The 25,459-nt window shown below is 39.7% G+C and overlaps 1 protein-coding gene across 1 annotated transcript in view; it reads right to left on the bottom strand.

Annotated features, from left to right (window-relative positions):
- The window catches only part of LOC130355875 (A.superbus venom factor 1-like), a 266,587-nt gene that overhangs the window by 25,035 nt on the left and 216,093 nt on the right, over positions 1-25,459 (bottom strand). Inside the window, exons 28-35 of the mRNA XM_056556718.1 lie at positions 23,249-23,411; positions 18,163-18,246; positions 15,031-15,184; positions 10,325-10,485; positions 7,952-8,110; positions 5,551-5,610; positions 3,120-3,201; positions 1,040-1,079 (exon numbers count right to left, since the gene is read on the bottom strand). Coding sequence (XP_056412693.1) covers positions 1,040-1,079; positions 3,120-3,201; positions 5,551-5,610; positions 7,952-8,110; positions 10,325-10,485; positions 15,031-15,184; positions 18,163-18,246; positions 23,249-23,411 — 903 coding nt within the window. The remainder of the gene's footprint in view (positions 1-1,039; positions 1,080-3,119; positions 3,202-5,550; positions 5,611-7,951; positions 8,111-10,324; positions 10,486-15,030; positions 15,185-18,162; positions 18,247-23,248; positions 23,412-25,459) is intronic.

The raw sequence follows: 25,459 nt of genomic DNA, 5'->3' as shown, positions 1-25,459 counted from the left end.
TGGGTGAGATCCCTCTTACTTGACTTAATAAACTGGTCTTAAATAAGTAATTACAAAACTGAAATGGAAGCTATACCGAAAAACAATTAACACTGTTAATTATTATATTAGAATCATTCATTATTTGGTTAGGTCGATATTCAAGAGTCCTGTAATTAAAGGGGTTATCCAGGAAAAAACTTTTTTTTTATATATCAACTGGCTCCAGAAAGTTAAACAGATTTGTAAATTACTTCTATTAAAAAATCTTAATCCTTTCAGTACTTATGAGCTGATGAAGTTGAGTTGTTCTTTTCTGTCTAAGTGCTCTCTGATGTCTCGGGAACCGCCCAGTTTAGAAGCAAATCCCCATAGCAAACCTCTTCTACTCTGTGCAGTTCCCGAGACAAGCAGAGATGTCAGCAGAGAGCACTGTTGCCAGACAAAAAGCAACAACTCAACTTCAGCAGCTGATAATTATTGAAAGGATTAAGAATTTTTAAGAGAAGTAATTTACAAATCTGTTTAACTTTCTGGAGCCAGTTGATATAAAAAAGAAAGTTTTTTTCCTGGAATACCCCTTTAACATACTACAACAGAACCATTCCCATTACATGCTACAACAACATTAAAGGGGTTATCCAGGAAAAAACTTTTTTTATATATCAACTGGCTCCAGAAAGTTAAACAAATTTGTAAATTACTTCTATTAAAAAATCTTAATCCTTTCAGTACTTATGAGCTTCTGAAGTTGAGGTTGTTCTTTTCTGTCTAAGTGCTCTCTGATGACACGTGTTTCGGGAAACACCCAGTTTAGAAGAGGTTTGCTATGGGGATTTGCTTCTAAACTGGGCGGTTCCCGAGACACGTGTCATCAGACACAACCTTAACTTCAGAAGCTCATAAGTACTGAAAGGATTAAGATTTTTTAATAGAAGTAATTTACAAATCTGTTTAACTTTCTGGAGCCAGTTGATATATAAAAAACAAGTTTTTTCCTGGAATACCCCTTTAACTATTAAATTCTTGATATCATATAAATTAGAATTTGCAAAAATACCTAGTTCGCAGGTGGAGGGTATATGTATCAGCTTTTGTTTCTGTTGTGAATAGTATTCAGTATATGTGATGATTGAAAAACAGAAAAGATTAAAAAGTATAAAAAGCATGTTCACGTTTGAATACCTATGTACAGTTTATACACATGACATAACCCTTATTAAAAGTTACTTAACTTCTACAGCTGCTAAGGAACACAACGTTCTGCTTATTTTCACTGGTAATAGTTAACAAGTTATCTGAGCTCCTATAATATAGTGGGTAAGTTTATTTTTTACATCAGGTTACTGTACAGTGCCTGGGAGAAAGATGATATTTGTTAGATATTAGAATGCAGATCATTAAAAAAAAAACTCTCTCCAGCAGGGTCATAATTGAGGCTCACATTCTGTTATTGGGACTACCTGAACAACCCTTACTACAGCCAAAAATGGGAAATTTAGGAGCAATGAATACAGCCGAGCCAGGGACACATGTCCACCTTTCCTTTACTTCTCCAAACTGGGTGGGAAATGGGAACCCCCCAAAGTTCCCATGGTAATAGAAGCCTAGGATGTTATCACTGTGTGCCTTCTCTATAGTCATTGCAGACACTGGCCAACCAGATTCGGAGATTTTAGGTTTAAATTCTTTACAATTATAATTCTACAAGCGCTCTGTACATTGTATAGCAGTGCACAAGTATCGTAAATCCTTATTTAAAGCCATTCAGGCTCTGTGCTCTTCAGTAAGACTCCACCTAACGTGTGTAAGGAAATATTTTCCATAGAATTAATGCTTCTATGTGTGATCACTAGAGATGAGCGAAGTTACAGTGATTCGATTCGTCACGAACTTCTCGGCTTGGCAGTTGCTGACTTTAGCCTACATAAATTAGTTCATCTTTCAAGTGCTCCGGTGGGATGGAGACTCTCCTAGGACTGTAACCCTCTTTTCCAGCCCACCGGAGCACCTGAAAGCTGATCTAATTTATGCAGGAAAAGTCAGCAACTGCCGAGCCGAGAAGTTCGTGACAAATCGAATTACTGGAAGTTCTTCCATTTCTAGTGATCACCTCTATACATATGGTGTCAAGGGGAGCATCCCCCCCCCATATTTTTGCAAAACAAAACAAAATTAAAACACCTTCTGTAATCCTACATTTGAAATATGAGGAATATGAAGGTTCAATTGAGGGCTCATACAACTATATGGAAGCCCTATTTTAGCTGTGTACATGAGCATCTACTACAGGTTGCAACTCTGTATCTGTACAAAAGCTATTTTTATAGGTAGTTGTAGAGAACAGCTACAGAATTCAAGAAATGGCAGACAATTATAAGTGCTCTTGTTGCCAGGATAAAATAAATCTGTAACATTTCACCCAAAATATATGTAAAAATTTTTTTAAAAAAATTATATATATATATATATATATATATATATATATATATATATAATATAATAATAATAATAATAATAATTAATAAATATATATATCCAAAAAATTGCAGCCCTACTTTACCACAGTAGACGGGTGCCAGACCCTCAGGCTTGATCACAGCCAAATGTAGATAACGTCAAAAATGGTACGGCACTCCAAAAATCAAAAAAAAGAACAATTTATTTTCACATGTCAAACAGTGCGACGTTTCAGCCCCTCAATGGAGCTTTTTTCAAGCATGCTTGAAAAAAGCTCCATTGAGGGGCTGAAACGTCGCACTGTTTGACATGTGGAAATAAATTGTTCTTTTTTTGGATATTTGGAGTGCCGTACCATTTTTGACGTTATATATATATATATATATATATATATATATATATATATATATATATAAATAAATAACGAAATTTTTATAATGATACATTTCCCTTCAAGTTGTACTGTATGCAATGGAGCTCTGCCATATTTTATGTTCTGAAAATAGGTTGTAAATAACTCCAGGTCCCAGCAGTCCATATTTATCCCAGTTATGCACTGGTATCCAGGAGAATGTGACGTACACTACGATAATATTCTAGAGTACTGTATAGCTGTCAGGATTTGTAAATGTGTCTAAAGGGGCTTCTGTAGATAAGAAAGATGTTATTCCACAGCGTACCGTGTGGTTTCACCTCTGCTTCTAATGTAAATCCATTGCACTGTTTTTCTGCATTCAGTAAGGCTTGGTAAACTGTCATGACCTAAGAGACAAACACACACATCGGAATTTCTCAGTAAAAGTTTGAGACAAAGGTTATGTGAAATGATCATGTTTTATATTAAATAATGGAAGGGATAATAATTATATTCCCATGACCGCAGTGAACTCCAGGTAGTCATTGGGGAGAAGAAACTTGGCACCACGACATAGAGGACTCTTGGCAGAGCATGGTTATAGATCAGGCACCGTCATTATTTGAGTCATGCTCCTGACCCTCATGACTACTTGGGGCTTATTTACATATGGCGAATTTGAACATAACTATAATTTCTGGCATTTTGGATACCAAACAGTAAGGAAGTTTGTAAAAACAGCTCCCATTGGTTACATATGCAAAATTCTGGGAGAGCACATCACACTACGGGTGCAGCCATATAGTCTGAGCCACCAAAAATCTTCCGAATGGTCAGTTATTCCCCTGTCTGCCTGACCAATCACCACTTCATGTGTAAGCTGTATACGTTTCCTGCTGGGCATCTCTGTCCATTTTAGGAACTGTCCAGAGCAGCATATGTTTGCTATGGGGGTTTTCTTCTACTCTGGACAGTTCTTAAAATTGACAGAGATGTCAGCAGAGAGCACTGTGCTTGGGATGTCAGCAGAGAGCTCTGTGTTCCAAAAAGAAAATAATTTTCTCTGTAGTATTCAGCAGCTAATAAGTACTGGAAGGATCAAGATTTTTTTTAATAGAAGTAATTTACAAATCTGTTTAACTTTCTGGCACCAGTTGATTAAAAAAAAAAAAAAAAAAAAGTTTTCCACCGGAGTACCCCTTTAAGATCAACAATTTGTATTTTTTTATTTTAAGGGTTCACACGGGCAGATTACCTGTGGAATTTCTGCAGCGTATTTGCTACGGAAAATCCGCAGCAGATTTTGCTACCGTTGACTTCAATGGGTATGAAGGAAAATCCGCAATAGAGGCAGATTTGCAGATTTTCCTTCGGACCCATTGAAGTCAATGGTAGCAAAATCCGCTGCAGATTCTCTGCAGCAAATGCGCTGCAGAAATCCCGCAGGTAATCAGCCAGTGTGAACCTGCCCTTAGGTGGTAAAATAAAACATAATGCAAAAGATTGCTTATCCTAGAGCATCCTTGTACCACAGACTTTTACTGTACAAAAAAAAAAAAAAAGGGATCTGTCAGAATCCTATATATTTACAGGATGGAAAAATAAGACAGAAATAGTACCTAGCACCTTGATGGAAGCCCCATTTATAAATGATTGATCTATTAATGGATTAATTTGAAACTAAATAAAGTCAAACAGACGTTTCAACAGAATAGCCAAATGTGATAATAATAGACACATAGAGTTAAAGGGTACCTCTCATCAAAAAAACTTTTGATATATTATAGATTAATGTCTGCAGAATAACTTTACAATTGCATGTTATTAAAAAATATGCTTCTTTCTATTTAATTTTCCACTTTGAAGAAATGACCACTAGGGGTCTCCCTACCAGTTCTGGCAGCAAGCATTTCAGACTCATGCTGGAGTCCTAAACACTACGAGCTGCCAGTCTACTTTGTTCACAAAGGAGAACACTCAGAGCTGCCAGCCTGCTTTGTTCACAGCCTGTTTGGCTGTGAACAAAGCAGGCTGGCAGCTCTGAGTGTTTAGGACTCCAGCATGAGTCAGAAATGCTTGCTGACAGGACTGATCGGGAAAAATACAATAGAAAGAAGCATATTTTTCATTAACATGCTATTGGAAAGTTATTCAACATTCATTAATCTAAAATATATCAAAAGTTTATTTGATGAGAGGTACCCTATAAGGACTCAACTTGTCCAACATGCAGTTTAATATAAGAAGCCCATAGGGATTAAACGGAAACCGACAGCCAGTTCACCCACATTAAACCAGATTACAACGAGGCATCACTTACTCGGATCCATGGTCTGGAGATACCCATATCAGCCTCCGCAATGGAGGCAGGACCTGGCATACCCAGAATGCTGGGTCCTGCCTCCATTGTGCAAAGCTGGCCATTAGCAATAGAGGCTCATACAACAGGTATCTCCAAAACCAGACCGTGGATCCGCAGAGATTACAGCAGTCTGCCCTGCCACTCAGGGGTTTTATGCCTCCATGCTTACTGCTACATAACTTATTTTGTATAGATTTTTGCTTGCATATTACTGCCTAAATAAAAACAATATATGGCAAAAAAATCTAATTTTTTTCCATGTTTGAACTAAAAAAAAAAAAAAGCTAAAAAAAAGCTAAAAAAACCCCTTCTGATTGAAATGCCCCTTGTTACTTACTGCAGTATTTCAGATTCACTTCAGGAGCTTACCAACATCGAATACTAAGAAACTTACTGTTACGGTGCCTTTACCAGTTCCTGTCACTTCAATGGTGAGATTTTTATTTGCTGGAACCTGAGGGAAGATAAGTAGCATTTTTAACTGGCAATGACACTTTATTTAACAAATATTGATAAATATTTAAAGGGGTTTAGCACTCCAACCTCTGTTTCCCAGCAGTTTGGTCCCCTGCAATCAGACACTAATCCCCTGTCCCATGATTCGTTTTTGTAAAGTGCATTACCCCTTTAATAAGCATAAACTATATAACTAGTTAAAGGGGTACTCCGGTGAAAACCTTTTTTCTTTTAAATCCACTGCTGGCAGAAAATTAAACATATTTGTAAATTACTTCTATTAAAAAAATCTTAATCCTTCCTGTACTTATTAGCTGCTGAATACTACAGAGGAAATTCTTTGTTTTTTGGAATGCTCTCTGATGACATCACGAGCACAGTTCTCTCTGCTGACGTTATTATAATAATAATAACGCTTTATTTATTATTGTCCTTAGTGGGATTTGAACCCAAGTCCCCAGCACTGCAAAGCAGCAGTGCTAACCACTGAGCCACCATGCTGCCCTTAGCATACATCTGCTATGCATGGTTGCTAAAATGGACAGAGATGTCAGCAGAGAGCACTGTGCTCGTGATGTCATCAGTGTTCCAAAAAGAAAGGAATTTCCTCTGTAGCATTCAGCAGCTAATAAGTACTGGAAGGATTAAGATTTTTTAATAGAAGTCATTTACAAATATGTTTAACTTTCTGCCACCAGTTGATTTAAAAGAAAAAAGGTTTTCACCGGAGTACCCCTTTAACCCCTTAAGGACGCAGGACGTAAATGTACGTCCTGGTGAGGTGGTACTTAACGCACCAGGACGTACATTTACGTCCTAAGCATAACCGCGGGCATCGGAGCGATGCCCGTGTCATGCGCGGCTGATCCCGGCTGCTGATCGCAGCCAGGGACCCGCCGGCAATGGCCGACGCCCGCGATCTCGCGGGCGTCCGCCATTAACCCCTCAGGTGCCGGGATCAATAGAGATCCCAGCATCTGCGGTAGTTCGCGATTTAAATGAACGATAAGATCGCCCGCAGCGCTGCTGCGGGGATCCGATCATTCATAACGCCGCACGGAGGTCCCCTCTCCTTCCTCCGTGCGGCTCCCGGCGTCTCCTGCTCTGGTCTGTGATCGAGCAGACCAGAGCAGGAGATGACCGATAATACTGATCTGTTCTATGTCCTATACATAGAACAGATCAGTATTAGCAATCATGGTATTGCTATGAATAGTCCCCTATGGGGACTATTCAAGTGTAAAAAAAAATGTAAAAAAATGTAAAAGTAAAAAAAAAGTGAAAAATCCCCTCCCCCAATAAAAAAGTAAAACGTCCGTTTTTTCCTATTTTATCCCCAAAAAGCGTAAAAAACATTTTTTATAGACATATTTGGTATCGCCGCGTGCGTAAATGTCCGAACTATTAAAATAAAATGTTAATGATCCCGTACGGTGAACGTCGTGAACGAAAATTAATTAAAAAAGTCCAAAATTCCTACTTTTTTAATACATTTTATTTAAAAAAAAATTATAAAAAATATATTAAAAGTTTTTTATATGCAAATGTGGTATCAAAAAAAAGTACAGATCATGGCGCAAAAAATGAGCCCCCATACCGCCACTTATACGGAAAAATAAAAAAGTTAGAGGTCATCAAAATAAAGGGATTATAAACGTACTAATTTGGTTAAAAAGTTTGTGATTTTTTTTAAGCGCAACAATAATATAAAAGTATGTAATAATGGGTATCATTTTAATCGTATTGACCCTCAGAATAAAGAACACAAGTCATTTTTACCATAAAATGTACGGCGTGAAAACAAAACCTTCCAAAATTAGCAAAATTGCGTTTTTCGTTTTTATTTCCCCACAAAAATAGTGTTTTTTGGTTGCGCCATACATTTTATGATATAATGAGTTATGTTATTACAAAGGACAACTGGTCGCGCAAAAAACAAGCCCTCATACTAGTCTGTGGATGAAAATATAAAAGAGTTATGATTTTTAGAAGGCGAGGAGGAAAAAATGAAAACGTAAAAATTAAATTGTCTGAGTCCTTAAGGCCAAAATGGGCTGAGTCCTTAAGGGGGTTAATTTCATTTTCACCCATCAAAATCACATATAGCAATAAAAGAATACATTCTACATGAAGAGCATACCACCCATGTAATTGTAATGCTAAAATGTAAATACAATTGTAACTTTTATTTTCTGATTCAACCACAGTATAGCAGGAAGTCATAATAATGTATGCCTCCTTTCCTCTCAGTCTGCCAGTACTGATATTATGATGCAATTGGTTTTTAGTTTTGAACAATTTGTTTCTACACAACTAAAAATAAAAGATCTACAACTTACCTTAGTTGTCCTTTCCAAATACATATCTGCATTCCGTATAGAAAACTCAAGTGGTCTTTGCCTTCCTTCTACAACAAGTGTGACATCTAAGCTTACAGTTTGAGGGGCGCTTGTATCTATTTGGTATTGTGACAAGGCTTGAAGTGCAATTATGGTGGCCTAAAAATGTAAAACAGATTAGTCTTTACACAATGCATTTTGAGTGTCACACTCAGGGTAGGGAAAGAGTGCAATTTACCACTTGCCTCACACCCCTTTCCCTACCTACTTGGATGATTTTTCCTAAATGGCAGCCCCCAACTGGGTGACGGTATTTTCACTGGACTATGGGCAGGGGCATTAGAGTAGCGAGAATAGCCAAACAAACCAGGTCGGTAACAAACAGCATCGTACAAAGTCAGATGGCAAATGCAACATCAGGAAACTGGCAATGGGTCAAACCTAGACATCGGCATTAGAGATGAGCGAACTTACAGTAAATTTGATTCGTCACAAACTTCTCGGCTCGGCAGTTGATTACTTATCCTGCATAAATGAGTTCAGCTTTCAGGTGCTCCGGTGGGCTGGAAAAGGTGGATACAGTCCTAGGAAAGAGTCTCCTAGGACTGTATCCACCTTTTCCAGCCCACCGGAGCACCTGAAAGCTGAACTAATTTATGCAGGATAAGTCATCAACTGCCGAGCCGAGAAGTTTGTGACGAATCGATATTACTGTAAGTTTGCTCATCTCTAATCAGCATAGTACCAAATCAACAGGCAAGGCAACGGCAGAAAACATGCAGAAGGTCAGGTAACAGGAGGTCAGAAGATAGATAGGCAAAAGGGAATAAATGCTGGTGATAGAAATAACCTCTATAAGGGGAGGTTTGTGCCGGCGGGACCAGATCTGATTGGCCCAGCATTCATGCCTACTCAATGACCAGGCCAGTCATCTAAGGTAGCTAAGGTAACCTCATCTAGTTTCCGTCACACACACTTGCCACCATCTGCATCAAATAAGCTCATCTTGTTCTTATCGGACCACAATACATGCTTCTGTAATCCATGCCCTTAATCTGCTTTTCTTCAGCTAACTGTTAGCAGGCTTTCTTGTGCTTCTTCTGTAGAAGAGGCTTCCTTCTGGGACAACAGCCATGAAGACCAATTTGATGCAGAATTTGGTTTAAGCACTGACATGCTGACCCCCTCTCACCCCTTTAACCTCTGCAGCAATGCTGGTAACACTCTTCCATCTTTTTCCCAAAGTCAACCTCTGGATATTACGTTGAGCACGTGCACTCAACTTCTTTGGTCAACAATGGCGAGGTCTGTTCTGAGTGGAACCTGTCTTGTGAAACTGCTGTATTGCCCACCGTGCTTCAGCTCAGTTTAAAGTTCTTGGCAATCTTCTTAAAGTCATTACATGGTAATGTAGAACAATTATTTTTTTTGTTCTTTGTCATAAGGTGCCATGTTGAACCTCCAGTAACCAGTTTTAGAGAGTGTGCGAACAATAACACAACATTAAGACACCTTGTAACACTAATGAGTCACATGACACTGGGGAGGGAAATGGCTAATTGGGCCCAAATTGGTCATTACTGGTTGTGTGTTGAGTAATTTTGGGGAGAGAACAAAATTAAACACTGTTATATAAGCTGTGCACTTACTACTTTACATTGTAGCAGAGTGTCATTTGCAGGAATATGAGGGGTGTACTCACTTATGTAAGTTACTGTATGCCTTCTGTGAATCTTATTTATCTATAGAGTCTAAAAGAAAAACCAATAGCATCAAATCACAGCTTTCATTTCTTAAGATGCTGTGATAAAATGAAAGTTGTGCTGTGATTGGTTGCTATGGGCAACAAAGATACAAATCTGCACAGGATGCTCATGTATCAGCACAGCTTGATACCTCAGCTGAGTTCCTCTTCTATAGCCCATGAGGTTTTATTTCTTCATTGTTCCTTCTCTTCTTAGAAAGTCTGTTCTGGGTACTCTACTTTTTCTCTACACTTGTACAAAATACAAGAGATTCACTCTCCTCCTCCTGCAAACTGCTTTGCATGTTCTTTTCACACTTTTTACACCCTCTGTGATCTGCCCTCCCTGATACCTTGGATGTTTTTCCCCTCTCTACCCTCTGTTCTGCTTTGCACAACCTTTTTCTCCTCCTGGCTGCAGCTTTCTCAAATAATTCTTTCCTTCACTGTACTAAAGTAACAACACAACAGAGTGATATGACAAGATATGCTCCAGGATTGTTATTTCATGTAGAAGTTTTTTTTACTAAAACAAGAATGGTGATGGCATGAGTGCATGCACTGCACCTACTCTCTAAAATGGTCTAGATGGGTCATTTCAAGTAGAAATAGAAAATCACTGTTTTTACCTGTGTTGAACTGTATCCTCCCCCAAAAGCTCTTACTTTCACCAGCCATTCTGCAATTTTATGGGCTTCTTCAAATTTTCTGAGCTTTAGTTTTTGAAGAAGGGCATACCCAGTGGCTTCCACAGTAAACAGAGACTTGCCAACTGGCCAGTAAGTCCTATCTTCAGAAAAAGAAATGGCATAAATTAAAATAAAAACAAATAAAATTAATAATAACATAAATAAAAACAGTTTTTCTAATAGATCAGCAGTTAATGCTCTGTTCGCATAAGCCTTGTGGCATTAGACATTCACAACATAAGGCATTAGATCCATTATATAACAGATTCAAGGGATAGCTGATGGATCTCACTGTTTTATATCACTGATTTATATTTTAGACCATTTGGTATTCGTTGTAGGTTCTATTTCATGAAGGCAAAAGTAGCAATGCTGTATTTCTTATCATTAAATCTGATGGAACAGTCGTTGATAGCTACAAAAAAATTCGCAACTATAAAACTAAAGTTTATATTTTATTTGCATAGAAATCATTATGCCTTTTATACAAAGCAAACAAAAGAACAATATAGTTTTCATTGAAATCTATTGTGTTTTATATTTACTGTAATATATAAGTCCATATGATATTCTTTCAATAAATGCACATGAAATATGGTAAAATAACTTCAAACAGTCTGTTTCCAATTTTTGCCTGCAGGAACTCTGCAAATACTTTAAAACCTTCTCAGTCACCCAAACAATTAGTCAAATAGGGGGATAAAGCTCCAGTTTTTCAGTTTAGAGAGATGGAGGACATATTACTATGTCCTAACTGCATTGTTCTTACCAGAAGAAAACAAAATTGCAACTTTTGGTGGGTTTATTTTACTGTAGTGCACCTAACCGTAAAACTGATAGGACCAAAAATCGTTTGGTATCTTTGTTTCATTTACGCTGCTCACCGCGTGGGATCATAAACAGTATATTTTAATGTTTTGAATATTTGTGCACACAGGGATACTAAATATGTTGTTTTCTTACTTTTTAGGGGACTATTAAAGGGGTTATCCAGGGCAAAAAATGTTTTATATATCAACTGGCTCCAGAAAGTTAAACAGATTTGTAAACTACTTCTATAAAAAAATTCTTAATCCTTTCAATACTTATGAGCTGCTGAAGTTGAGCTGTTCTTTTCTATCTAAGTGCTCTCTGATGACCCGTGTCTCGGGAACTGTCCAGAGAAGCAAATCCCCATAGCAAACCTCTTCTACTCTGTGCAGTTCCCGAGACAAGCAGAGATGTCATCAGAGAGCACTGTTGCCAGAACAACTCAACTTCAACAGCTGGCAATTATTGGAAGGATTAAGATTTTTCTGTAAAGTATTTGCAAATCTGTTCTTTCCTGGAATACCCCTTTAATAGCAATCATCATAGTACGGTTCAGTACTATGTAATTTTATAGTACTGATCAGTGCTATTGGCAATCCTCTTGTACAGCTGAACTCCGGATACTGCACACCGGAGGAGGGAAAGAGACCTCTGCTTGGCTATTTGCACTCATCGGACCACCACCATCGCACTTCGGGGGTCCGATGAGCCCACCAGAAACCACTGCCACCTCAATTTTTTCCTATAGAGGCCATGATCGGCATTGATCAAGGTATTTATAGGGTTAATGGCAGACATTAGTGTGATCCCTGATGTCCTTCATTAGTGGTGAGTCCTCAGCAGCTGGAACTCGCCTGCTATGAAGTGAGCACAGCTCTGCACTCAGTTCAAAGCCGCACCGTAAATGTACAGTGCTGTGCGCATAGTTAATGGCTGCAGTACCCTACATATATGGGGTTAGAAGGATAAAAAAAAAATCTGCTCATAAAATAAATATTTTTTTAATTGTATTTTTAAAGATGTATGGCACATTCACATGTGTATTGGCACATAGATAAAAACACATTGGGGGGCATCTATCAAGGCTTGTGTGTCTGTAAACATAGTACACATTAGACTGGTTGATGGGCACAAGTCGTAGTTACTATGAACCTGAGGGGTGTGGTTAGGGGGAAACAGACATGTAAGAAACAATGATGGCATGAGTGCATGCACTGCACCTACTCTCTAAAAAGGTCTAGTGTATTCCAAATAGTAACTGCCATTACATGCTCACCTTTGCCTGAGTGATAAGTTTTCTGCTATGAGAATATATGTTTGATATATTTAGATTTGACTTGGGATATAACTCAACATTGCTCGTTGCCTTGACTCATATATGTGTGTTGGGGGAAAGTGGGAATGGTTTCACTGGTGCACCTTTGCATGCCAGGTTTATCAAATGCAACTTATCAGAAGTCAGATCTAAATTATGCAGTGCCTATTCCACCCCTAACAGAATGCAGCTAGCTGTGCAATGTTTACTTTAAAGTAAACAACTTTGTTAAAAACTCGGTGGGTCAAGTATAGAGCGTCTGGCATGCGGAGTCTAAGAAGAAAAGTATAGTATAGGAGCCTGGACTCCCGTCATTAGCTTGGTCAGCTTGGTACTGCAGTTTGGTCTGAGCTGGATACATAAATTGCATGGCTCCTACCTAGTGGAAAAAGGGGTTCAGTAGTGATGCTGGTTATTGCCACTTAATCCCATGGGGGCCAGACACTTATTGTCCCCCTATACTCTGCGCTGGCCCAACGGGGAAGGGGTTAAGAAGCTCTTATCTCTCCAGGCTCCTGATGGATGTGATGGTCCCTAGATATTGCACAGTAGCTGAAGATCAGTGTCAGGAGCAGGGAATGTATAAGTCTTGTTAAGGCATGTTAAAATTATAATGTGTGAACACAGCCTTCCAGCACTTTCTGTGTGCTAATCCATAATCCAAAATGCACTAAAAATGTTTTTGTCTTTCAGGTTCCTCATGATGACCAGCATTTTTATATTTTTATATCATAATAATATTTTTTCCACATATTGTCCATTACTAATCTGGGGCTTGGTGGTAGCCTGTAATCCACCCCCAATGTGGGACCACAGTCTGCCTCCATGCTCCTGACTGTGATATTTAGCTGCAGCCTCTAAGGACCATCATGCATTCCCCTAGAGCAGGAATAGGCAACCTTTGGCACTGCAGATGTTTTGGACTACATCTCCCATGATGCTTTGGCAGTATTTTGGCTGTAAGAGCATCATGGCAGATGTAGTCCAAAACAACTGCAGTGCCGAAGGTTGCCTATTCCTGCTCTAGAGGCTACACTGCAGAAGAACATCACAGTCAGGAGCATGGAGAGGTAAGAGCTCCACTCCCACAGTATACAATCAGCCGCCATCTATGTAGATGACTGCCTACTGTATGGCCCTCAAGGAGTTAAGTAGCAATGATGCTATTTATTATTTCTTTCACTCACTGAAGTGCTGCCCCCTCAACATTCCCACTTAAAGGTGGGAAATACAACCTTGGGCACCATACTGGGGGACATAGATGATGGAACGTAACATTCATGTAATAACATGTAAAGGACCCAAGAACTGAAAGTTCATATATGGCTTGTTCCCCAATTAAACCCTTTTTACAACAGGAGTAAGGCTGCTATCTACACTAGTGATCATGCAGGTGTGGTGTCCCAGCACCAAAGGCTGTCCTGTGGGCTGCAGATCTCCTTGGACATGTCTGCTGCTCCTGTGATATAGCAAAGTGCATAAACAGTAAACAGTAGAACAGTGGGTTCTACTGTTTATGCACTTTGCTATATTTACTGTATTCTTGTATTACATCTGTACTGTACCCTTAAGAAAGGAGATGAAGAGTAACCAGGTGACCCTGTTACTCAATGGGAACCTCCAAATTTCCCTATATATACTGTAGGGGGGGAGGAGTTGCCCCAGTTTAGAGCCTAGCTCTTGTGCTGAGCAGAGCTCCATGTGAGCTACAGTGTGGAAAGGGGTTGGAGGAAGTATGAGATGATTCCAAGGGAAGCCTAAAGAAAATCTTTCATCAAGTCAGCCCCGCCATTTTGCAAGTGTTCCCTGTACAGGAGTTGGTGAGTCATACCCTGGTTGTGTCAGTAATTGGACCTTAGCAGAACCCAAGTCAGCATGGGATATCTCTTAATCTTCAAGTCTCAAGTCTATCTTATTCAAGTCCCAGCAAGGCAACAGGGCTCCAAGGGGTTACACTGCATCCCTTCTACTCTGCTCTGTACTGTGAGTATTGTACCCTCTACACTTGCCTCAGTAAAAGACAGTTATCTGTAACCTGGCGTCAGTGTGTTTATTGCCCCGTGCCTAGCCCAGGAGAAGCTGTCTCCACCTCATACCATGTATAGACTAACGGTGCCCTGGCATCACAACCTGACAAGTATAACTTGTGTAACCACACAGGCACAGCAGACAGCAGATGTCCAAAACATTTACATTGTGACATATTTAATGCTCAACAACTTTACATAAATGTGGAGCCATCTAAGATTGTAAATTGTAAGACCCCCATTCTCTCAAGAGGTATTGGTTATAGAGATGGTACCCAACCTGTCAACCATGGGATAAATATTTTACAGTTCTTGGATAAAAAAAAAACCCATTATGTATATGTATATATATATATATATATATATATATTTTTTTTTTTATAATAAAACTAAGAAATGTCACAGGATTATTTTAAAGTATATGTACTGTTCACATGTGTACTATATATATTTTTTTTTCAAACAGAACGAAATTGTCAAAAAATAAACCTTACCTTTACTTGCAAATAAATCAATAATATCTTCATTTTGAGTGTTCCCTACTAAAGACAGAGCATAAGAGGTTATAGCAGCACTATATGTATGTTTTAACTTTGGAAGTTCAGCTGCAAGATACTTTTCGGCTTTCTTCATTGCTTCTTTAATTTCCTAAAAAATACATAAAAATGTTTTTTGTACCTGTCTAAAACAAAACAAATATTATAATAATATTAGGCATGTGCTGGATAACTACTCGTTGAAATGGTTTGTCTATAGAGGGAGACTTTTTATTGAAAAACAAACAAACACATAGTGGCATTTGTATTGCCCCCACTTGACTGCCAGGCAGAGGACCACATGTGTCCTGTCAGCTCCCTAAAGTCTCACTAGATCCCTGACTGCTGTCCTACTACACTTTTTTTCTATCCTATGGCGAGGTCCATTCTGCAGAATCTCATACTGCGCACATTCTGAGGGTGCCTCTAGTCAGCGTGGATTCTGCCAAAAGATTGAGCAAGATCACTTCTTTTATTTTTCAGAGGCCTTTTAAAAATATGAAAGAAACAATCTGATTGGCAATTGGTCAACTTTTCCTCAGCACAGGTCTTGATCAATCTCCCTCAACGAGTGATTGGCACCTTACTGAAATGGTGATGTGAAGTCATGAGATACAGGCAATACTGTTGACATGATCACTTTGTCACATGATCTACTGCTGTGAAAAGTAGTAAGTCACATGGCCCAGGGCTCATGTGACCCAAGAACACAACTGCAGACTAGCGAATGTCAAAAGCTGCAAGGAGTCAGATAGAAGGTGGAGAATTAATTGAAATATCCATTAAAGATATAAAGTATATAATGCAACCTCGAGTATATGTTTGCCCAGTATATAAATAGAATATGTTGGTCAAATAAGGACAAACCTATAAAAAAAAACTGATGCTTTACTTGGATGCCGGGGCAAATAAAAATGAAACAATACATCTCAAAAGAGATTAGAACATACCTGAAGGGAATAGTTACCCATAAGTCACTATGACAAGCATTTTATTCAGATAATAAAGGTAGGATACATGCCAGAAAATGGGGGTAAGAGGGAGATGTCTACTAGTTTCAAAATTATGGCACACCCCATAAAGTGGAGCATTCATGGACCCTAATCAGTCAAATAAACTTTGGCACCTTTTTGTGTAGATGGAACAGGGTGGAATATGGGGATATGATAATAGCAGTCACACCAACACACCTAAGCTAAGAATTAAGGCAGAATAAAATAATGGTCATGGAAAGAGCCCAATGCATAATATATTAGATGTAGCTGGTAAATGAAAGTACTTCATTTAACCCTAAAGGTGCTGAGGATTTAAATCTGTATAGCAAAAGGGTCTCCTTTTTGTAGCAATCTCTTGTCAAGATCTCCTCTCCTGGTAGAAGGACAAATTATCCCAAGTACAGAAAAGGAGAGAGAGAAGTTTAGGGTCCCTGCTATGTGCTTTCTGGAGATGCCATGGTATCCTGTCTATGTTTCACATCATTAACAGGCGTGGGGGGAGGGGTTTGGGGCTGATGACAGGCAGACCAGCGGGCGGCTCCGGCAAAAATTACCACTCAAAAAAGGTATTTAGAGTGCAAATTTTAAAGCATTACATTTACAAAGATTACTATCATGTTGTGGGAAGCACATTAGTAAAAAAACAAAAACAAAAAAAGTTACCCCTGATGAAGCATGGGTCACATTCTTTTGATAGCCTCTGGGAACTTGTATTTACCCCAAACCACTGTCCCTACCTACTTGGACAACCCACCCTAAACACTGGCTCCAAACTGGACGACAGTCCTAGAGAAGTAAGACAGGCCAGGTCAGCAACACGCTGGCAAATACTTAGAGTCAGCAGACAAGGGGCTGATCCAAAACAAGCCAGGGAGTCAAAACCTAAAGTGAGCATAGTACACAATCAGAAAAAAAGTACAGAGCTACGGTCAAACCAGAAAGGTAGCCAAGTACAAAGTCAGGGCCAGAAACACTGGTGACAGGAAAAACCTCAATCACAGGCATAGGCTGCATATACAGGGCAGTTTAGATATCTTCCCCTGGGATGTGTGAGCACCCATGCTGCAGCTGATTGGCCCGGTGCTCTCACCTCCTAATAGGCGGGGCCTGTAGAATCATACAGTGACAAACAGCCTTGCAACATGCAGGGCCGTCACCAGGACAGTAATGAATGTCGCTGCTGGATAGAGCACCAGAAGCTGCACTGGAACCGAGAAACGTAAGATCATTACAGTATTAATGTCTTATTGATTGCTGTTACATTCCTTCAGGTAGGATTTTATATGACATACTGATTTATATATCTCCCTATTTTTGTGTATGGTTCTGGTATACATCTTTTATTTTATTAGTTACCTTTACACACTTATTTACCTTTATTTGTTACCTTTTATTTATTTGTTACCTTTACACATTAAAGCAATACTTATACAGACTCCAATTTAAACCCCTGACAAAATGTGTCATCTTTTAAAATTTCTTAATCTAATTTATATTCCTGACAATCCTTAAATTTTTTTTGTCTCTTTAGCAACTACAGTATTCTCTACTAAGCTTACTCAGAACATACATTTCATTTTATTATTCTTACATAAAGAAGTACACATACAACTTTATTATACAAATGTTAGAAGGGTAAATATGTATTCAACCAAAAATAAGTAAACTTGTATTCTTCCTCAACTTCCAGCACCCTATAAAACTGCTTTACCTGCCTTAATGCTAATGTACAGCCGTATTAGAACATGGGAAGGAGAAGATATGCAGCTGCTGTATAAGGCTCAGCACAACCCTGCACTTTGGGCTGTTCGGGCAGCAAGAAACAACACCAAAGAGTACACATCACTTGTATTCAACTATTGTGATAGTCTGGCAGAAAAGTATTTTACAGCAAAACGGAAATGCTGTGGATCCAAAGTATGCCGTTTACAGACAAAATTTCTAACTGCAGTACTTCTAATGTAGAGTTATACCTGTCTAAAGAAGGAGTCTGATTCTTGCTATAGAGTTATATTATATATTCCAGAATTTTTACAGCTTTGCATCGTATAATAGAATATTCCCAGAGGTATTACGAAACATAATTTGTACTTACTAGATAACCACACGTGTTTCCTAATTCTGCTAGTGCAATAAGTACAAATGCTGTTAGAGAGGATTCTGACTCTGCATATCCACCCTAGAAAGACAATAACACAACAAGCGTTACTCAACCCCAAAAAGAATCTGTTTATTCAGTTGAATTTTAGTTGAGCCTTCAAAAAGCTGAATAGTGTGGGTACCAATGATAACTCCAGGTTATGATCAATGATAAATACAGGATAACTCCTCAAATATGTTGTCTGTCGATGTATGGAAGGCAAAAAATGTTTGGAACTCTTATTAGTTTGGAGCAGTTACTAAACATCTTATTCATTATTCTGGTTCAGCTAATTTAGGCATTCTGTATTGTTTAGAGTCTTTTAAAAATCTGCATAGGACTGCATGAGTCACGGTTTTTAGAGTAAACTTCAGGTCTACCATGTTTCTGTTATATAAGTGATCAAATTATACAAATCCAAATGTCCAAGTTTCCTGTTAGGATTATTTTATAGTGGAAAAAAATGTTCATAATAGTTTTCGACAAATAAAGCCAACAAGAATCACAGAAAACAATGCATGTTTATCCCTTACATAAAATAAAAATTTGTTGTTAGGTTGTGGAAAATGTCCTTCTGGACTCAAAGCGAAAACAGAATTTTCAAATTCATTAAAAATGCACGCAAAAATTTTACATTAACTTAAGTACTCAGACCCTTTACTTTGACTCATGAAATTTAGGTCTGGGGGCCTCCCGTTTCCCTTGATCATCTTGGAGATGTTTATACATTTTGATTGGAGTCACCTTAGGTAAACCCAGTTGACTGGACAGGATTTAGAAAGATAAACCCCTGTATATATAAAGTCTCACATCTGACAATGTATATCAGAGCAGAAACCAAACCATAAAAAGAAAAGGACTACCTGTAGAGCTCAGAGACAGGATTGAGTGAAGGCAAAGAAGTGGAAAAGGGTACAAAAAAAAAAAAAAAACTGATCTGGAGAAGGGTAAAGAATAATCTTTCCAAAGTTCCCAAGAGCACAGTGACCTTCTTAATTCTTATATGGAAGAATGTTGGAACAACTAGGACTCTAACTTGAACTGGCTGCTCCATCAAAACATGTAATTGGGGGAGGAGGGCCTTGCTAAGAGAAGTGACCAAGAACTGAACGGTCACTTCCATCCCTACAGTGAAGCATGGTGGTGACAGCATCATGTGGGAGTGTTTTTCAGTGGCTGGGACAGGGAGAATGGTCTGGGTTGAGAGAAAGCTTACTTCAATACTCATAGCAATGCAATGTTTAATTTTTTCCTTTAAAAAAAATAGAAAATATTTTTAGCATTCTGTTTTCACTTTGTCATTATCTGGTACTGAGTACAGAATTATAAGGGAACACTGATTTTTTTAATTTTAGCACAAGGCCACATCATTACAAAATGCGAAAAAAGTGAAAGGGTCTGAAAACTTTATGAATGCACTGTAGGTAAAGGAGCACTAATTCTTTTAATACACCACTTCATTATCATGTTCATAAATACTGAAGGGTGATCATCTATGTTACAGAAGCGGTGCTGGTTGTGCAGAGCAACACTAGCTATTCCATCTTTGTAACTGAGAAATTAAGAAGATGGTTAAAGAATGGCGATTTTTAGGTAAATTTATTTTGGGGGATTTTTTTTTCTTTCTTCAAAAAGCAGGGAAAACGAGAAAGAAAAATGAAAAAGTGGAGCAAAGATCCAAAGAAATTATTCCGATTTTATAGTCTCTTTGGAAAATAAAAGCAGGGCTCTGTGTGATCATTAACAGCTCCATCTTTTCCTTGCACCATTTGGGGAAAAAAAGGGAGGGCACTCTTACCTGATTGGCTGGTGGGAATGCTTTAGGAACTGTAAAAGGAGGTGGTGACCAGGTTTTGTCCTCTTCTCCATCGTGGAACCAAGCTGACCACCCTCCCTCCCTAGTTATATGTGTTGGTTGTACTATTCTGTTTGTACTTTGGATGTGTGGCAGGTTGGTGGGTCTTTACAAGGCTGTTTGGTTTATTACTGGTTAAGGTGGCGCCATTATAGGTATGGGGACCTTCATATGGAGATGTAACGCCTAGTAATGTTATTCCCATTCATACAAAGTTTTTTTCCGGTGGATTTGGTAGTTACCCTAATAGTACCAAGAGGAGATGGTGGCAGCTGGGAAGTTCCATTAAGTTACATTAAGTAATTTAACTTGGTGTCTTTCTTAAACCTACATAACTGGATTGTGATATTAAATTATGAGCATCATGTGGTGGCCCAGTACAGGAGTTGCACCCCTGTACCTCTGCTGCCCTGTCCGGCAGACTCCATTCCATGACCCCTAGGCCCCCCTGTACTTGTGTCTTATGTATTCCCCTAAGGGCCTATGTTATATGGTGTAATGTACATATAATGTTATATACCTTTAAGTGTTGTTGTCATTTGATTGTAACCTGGGAAGGTACCAGTGACCATGTGACCTACAGGGTGACCTATGGGACTCCTCCTGAGTCTACCCCATATAAGCCCTGAGTGGAGCTTCCTCAGTCTCTTTAGTGCTGAGTTGCAGTTAGGTCAAGTCTGGAGAGAGTGTCTGGTTTCCTAAAGAGGCCTAACATCTACTACGCAGCCACGGATCCCCAAGTCCACTACCCCCCAGGTCCAAGTCAAAACCTGGTAAGCTATAAGCAGGGTAAAGTCTGTCATAGTTAGTCTCAGTCAAGTCAGTCCAAATCCACCTGTCTCAAGTCAGCGTGGCCCTGCATCAAATTGTCCAAGTCTACTATAAGTCCCGGCAAGCTCTGTGGTCTCTGAAGTCACTGGTCACCTCCTTGGGTCTAGCCTAGCTGTATAGACTGTTACATCTGTCTGACTCATTGTTCCGTAACTTGGCGTCAGAATCATTATTTGCCCCTGTGCCCAGCCCAGAATCCAGTGGTATACCTTCGGGTGCTGCAGAGGATAAACCACACCCTGGCGTCACGAACACAAGGGGTTAATGCCATCTGCCCCTAGGGTAATTCCATCTGCCATCATCACACCCTCACCACAATCATATTACATGTATTCAGGTGTTCTTTGTACATTGCCAGATCTTTTACTGTCTGTTCTTGTGTACAAATGTATATGATATGTTGCTTAGAGACAGTATTGTTAGATATGTTGTTGATTTTAATAAGTTATATACTCAGGTATCTCCAGTGCTCCAGAGAATGCAAGGAGCGTGTGCTGACCCCATGCTCCATGCAGAGAAGGGGAAGGGGGATATGGGGCCCCCATTCTGAAGATTAAGGGGGTCCATATGTGGGACTTCGAGTGATCAGACACTTATATCCTGTCCTGTGCATAGAGGATACATTAATAAATACTGGAGTTTAACCCCTTAAGGACTCAGGGTTTTTCAGTTTTTGCACTTTTGCTTTTTTTCCTCCTTACCTTTTAAAAATCATAACCCTTTCAATGCTCCACCTAAAAATCCATATTATGGCTTATTTTTTGCATCACCAATTCTACTTTGCAGTGACATTAGTCATTTTACCCAAAAATTCACGGGCAAAACGGAAAAAAAATCATTGTGCGACAAAATCGAAGAAAAACGCCATTTTGTAACTTTTGGGGGCTTCCGTTTCTATGCAGTGCATATTTCGGTAAAAATGACACCTTATCATTTTTCTGTAGGTCCATACGGTTAAAATGATACTCTACTTATATAGGTTTCATTTTGTCGTACTTCTGGAAAAAATCATAACTACATGCAGGAAAATTTATACGTTTAAAAATGTAATCTTCTGACCCCTATAACTTTTGTTTTTCCACTTACAGGGCGGTATGAGGATTAATTTTTTGCGCCGTGATCTGAAGCTTTTATCGGTACAATTTTTGTTTTGATCAGACTTTTTGATCACTTTTTATTGGTATAAAAAGTGACCAAAATACGCTTTTTTAGACTTTGGAATTTTTTTGCGCGTACGCCATTGACCGTGCGGTTTAATTAATGATATATATAGATCGGAAATTTATGCACGCGGCGATACCACTTATGTTTATTTTTTATTTATTTACACTGTTTTATTTTTTTTAATGGGAAAAGGGGGGTGATTCAAACTTTTATTAGGGAAGGGGTTAATGACCTTTATTAACACTTTTTTTTAACTTTTTTTTTGCACTGTTATAGCTCCCATAGGGACCTATAACACTGCACACACTGCTCTCTAATGCTGATCACTGGAGTGTATTAACAGGCCTGTGATCAGTGTTATCGGCGCTTGACTGCTCCTGCCTGGATCTCAGGCACGGAGCAGTCATTCGTCGATCGGACACCGAGGAGGCAGGTAAGGGCCCTCCCGGTGTCCTGTAAGCTGTTTGGGATGCCACGATTTCACCGCGGCGGTCCCGAACAGCCCGACTGACTAGCCGGGATACTTTCACTTTCACTTTAGAAGCGGCGGTCAGCTTTGACCGCCGCTTCTAAAGGGTTAATACCGCACATTGCCACGATCGGCGATGTGTGGTATTAGCCGCGGGTCCCGGCCGTTGATGAGCGTCGGGACCGATGCAATGTGATGCGGGGTCGCGGGAGTTGGCGCAGGACGTAAATATATGTCCTGCGTCATTAAGGGGTTAAAGGGGTACTCTGGCCCTAATACATCTTATCCCCTATCCAAAGGATAGGGTATAAGATGTATGATTGCGGGGGTCCCGCCGCTTGGGTCCCCCGCAATCTTTCATTGTGCACCTACCTTTGTGATCTCTCTCCGTAGCGCTGGAGGCACCGAGTGTGTAGCGTGACGACCACGGGGCTGGAGTATCGTGACGCCATGACTCTGCCCCCATGTGACCTCAATCTATGGATCAATCTATGGATTTTGTGATGAAATGATTGATGTTATTACAAAGTAACATTTATAGCGCAAAAAACAAGCCCTAATATAGGTCTGTAGGTGGAAAACTAAAAGCGTCATGATTTTAAGAATGTGTGGAGGAAAAAACAAAAGTGCAAAAATGAAAAAAGTCCTTAAGGGGTTAAAAATCTGTACGAAAATACTATGTAGGAACTACTACTTCAGCTGCGATAACCTGAATGCCCTACCTGCATGGTTTTTGTATATACAATTCCAAGCTCCTGAAATTCACCATTGTCTTTCTGATTTTTGACCAACCACATAGAACTGTTACAGAGGATGTCTTTGTTAACATCCAGTAAATCTGCCTTAAAAGCCAGTGAAAATATCTTCACTACATATGCAGTCAACCTGGATGGAAGAAAATAATTTGGTTAATGATAATATTCCTTTTAGAACATGGTTTTAGAAAGTAAAGGTTATTCTTTGAGTAATGAAAAGTCACACCATTATCCAATATATTTGTTTTCATTTTTATTTGTTATCTGCTTTCTGTCATTCAGTAGGAGCCTTCCTTGTTCACTGATGTTGGATAAAAATCTCTCCAAATCATTTAATGGACACACAGGAGTTCGGCCCATAACAAAACACAGTTCTGATAACTGTACAGGATCTCACATAAGTGAGCACACCTCTCAAATTTTGGTAAATATTTTAGTATGCCTTTTTATGTGGCAACACTGAAGAAATAACACTCTGCTACAATGTAAAGTAGTAAGTGCATGGTCTGTATAACAGTGTTTAATGGTGTCTCCCCTGATAATAACAACACACAGCTATTAATGTAAAAAATATCCAAATTGGGCCAAAAGTGTGGTCACCATAATTTCCCATTACTTCCTTAAGCCTCTTGGGCATAGAGATCTCCAGAGCTTCACAGGTTGCCACCAGAGTCCTCTTCCACTCCTCCATGATGACATCATTGAGATGGTAAATGTTAGAGACTTTGCTCTCCCACCCTTTCAGTTTGAGGATGTCCCACAGATGGTCAATGGGGTTTAGGGAGACATGCTTGGCCAGTCCATCACCTTTACCCTCTGCTTCTTTAGCAAGTCAGTGGTCTTCTTGGAGGTGTGTTTGGGGTCGTTATGTTGGAATATTGCCCTATGGCCTAGTGTCCGAAGGAAGGGGAATATACTCTGCTTCAGTATCTCACTGTACATGTTGGCATTCATGGTTCCCTCAGTGAAATGTAGCTCCCCAGTGCCAGCAGCAGTCAGGTAGCCCCAGACCTTGACACTCGCACCACCATGCTTGACTGTAGTCAAGACACACTTGAATTTGTACTCCTCACCTGGTTGCCTCCACACACGTTTGACACCATCTAAACCAGTTTATCTTGGTCTTATCTAACCAGAGGAAATTTTTCCAGTAAATCATGGCTTTAGTCTGCAGAAAACTGTTTGTAGGCTTCCTCATGCTTCTTCTTTAGAAGAGGCTTCCTTCTGGGAGGACATGCAGACCAATATGATGCATTGTGCAGCATATGGTGTGAGCGCTCATAGACTGACCCCACCCCTTTATTCTCTGAAGCAATGCTGGCAGTACTCATATCATTTTCCCAAAGACAACCTCTGGATAGGACACTGAGCATGTGCACTCAGCTTCTCTGGTCGACCATGACAAAGTCTGTTCAGAGTGAAATTTATCCTGTGAAACCACATAATGGTCTTGCCCACCATGGTGCAGTTCATTTTCAGGGTCTTGGCAATCTTCATATAGTCTGGGCCTTTTTTATATACAGCAACAATTATTTTTTTCAGATCCTCAGAGAGTTCTTTTCCATGAGGTCCCATGTTGTACTTCCAGTAACCAGTATTAGAGAGTGGGAGAGTGATAACACAAAATTTAAGACACCTGCTCCCCATTCATACCTGAGAACTTGTAACACTAATGATTCACATGACACTGGGGAGGGAAAAGGGCTAATTAAGCCCAATTTGGACATTTCCACTCAGGGATGTACTCACTTTTGTTGCCATGGTTCACACATTAATGGCTGTCTGTTGAGTTTTTTTGAGGGGAAACAACATTAACCCCTTCCCGCTATTGGACGTATGCATACGTCCAAGCGAATTACACGTTCGCGCAAATGGACGTATGCATACGTCCAAGCGATCTCCTGCTCTGCCGCGGGCAGCGCAGGAGATCGCGGGTGGGACTCAGCTGTCAATCACAGCCGGAGTCCCACCGCAGCTGCCGGGGCCGCGATCGCACCGGTCCCGGCAGCATTAACCCCATAGATGCCGTGATCAGTTCTGATCACGGCATCTATGGTGTTTGCAGGGGGAGCGCTCTCCCCCTGCCCATCAACGGCGGCTCCGCGACAAAATAAGGGGGATCGAGGGTGTCCAAGACGGCGGCTGTGGTCACGGCGGCGGTGGAGGTAAGTATGACGC

The sequence above is a fragment of the Hyla sarda genome, chromosome 1 (assembly GCF_029499605.1).
Source record: "Hyla sarda isolate aHylSar1 chromosome 1, aHylSar1.hap1, whole genome shotgun sequence".
NCBI lineage: Eukaryota > Metazoa > Chordata > Amphibia > Anura > Hylidae > Hyla > Hyla sarda.
The sequence above is the reverse complement of the archived record's forward strand: the minus strand, read 5'-3'. Positions and strand labels throughout refer to the sequence as shown.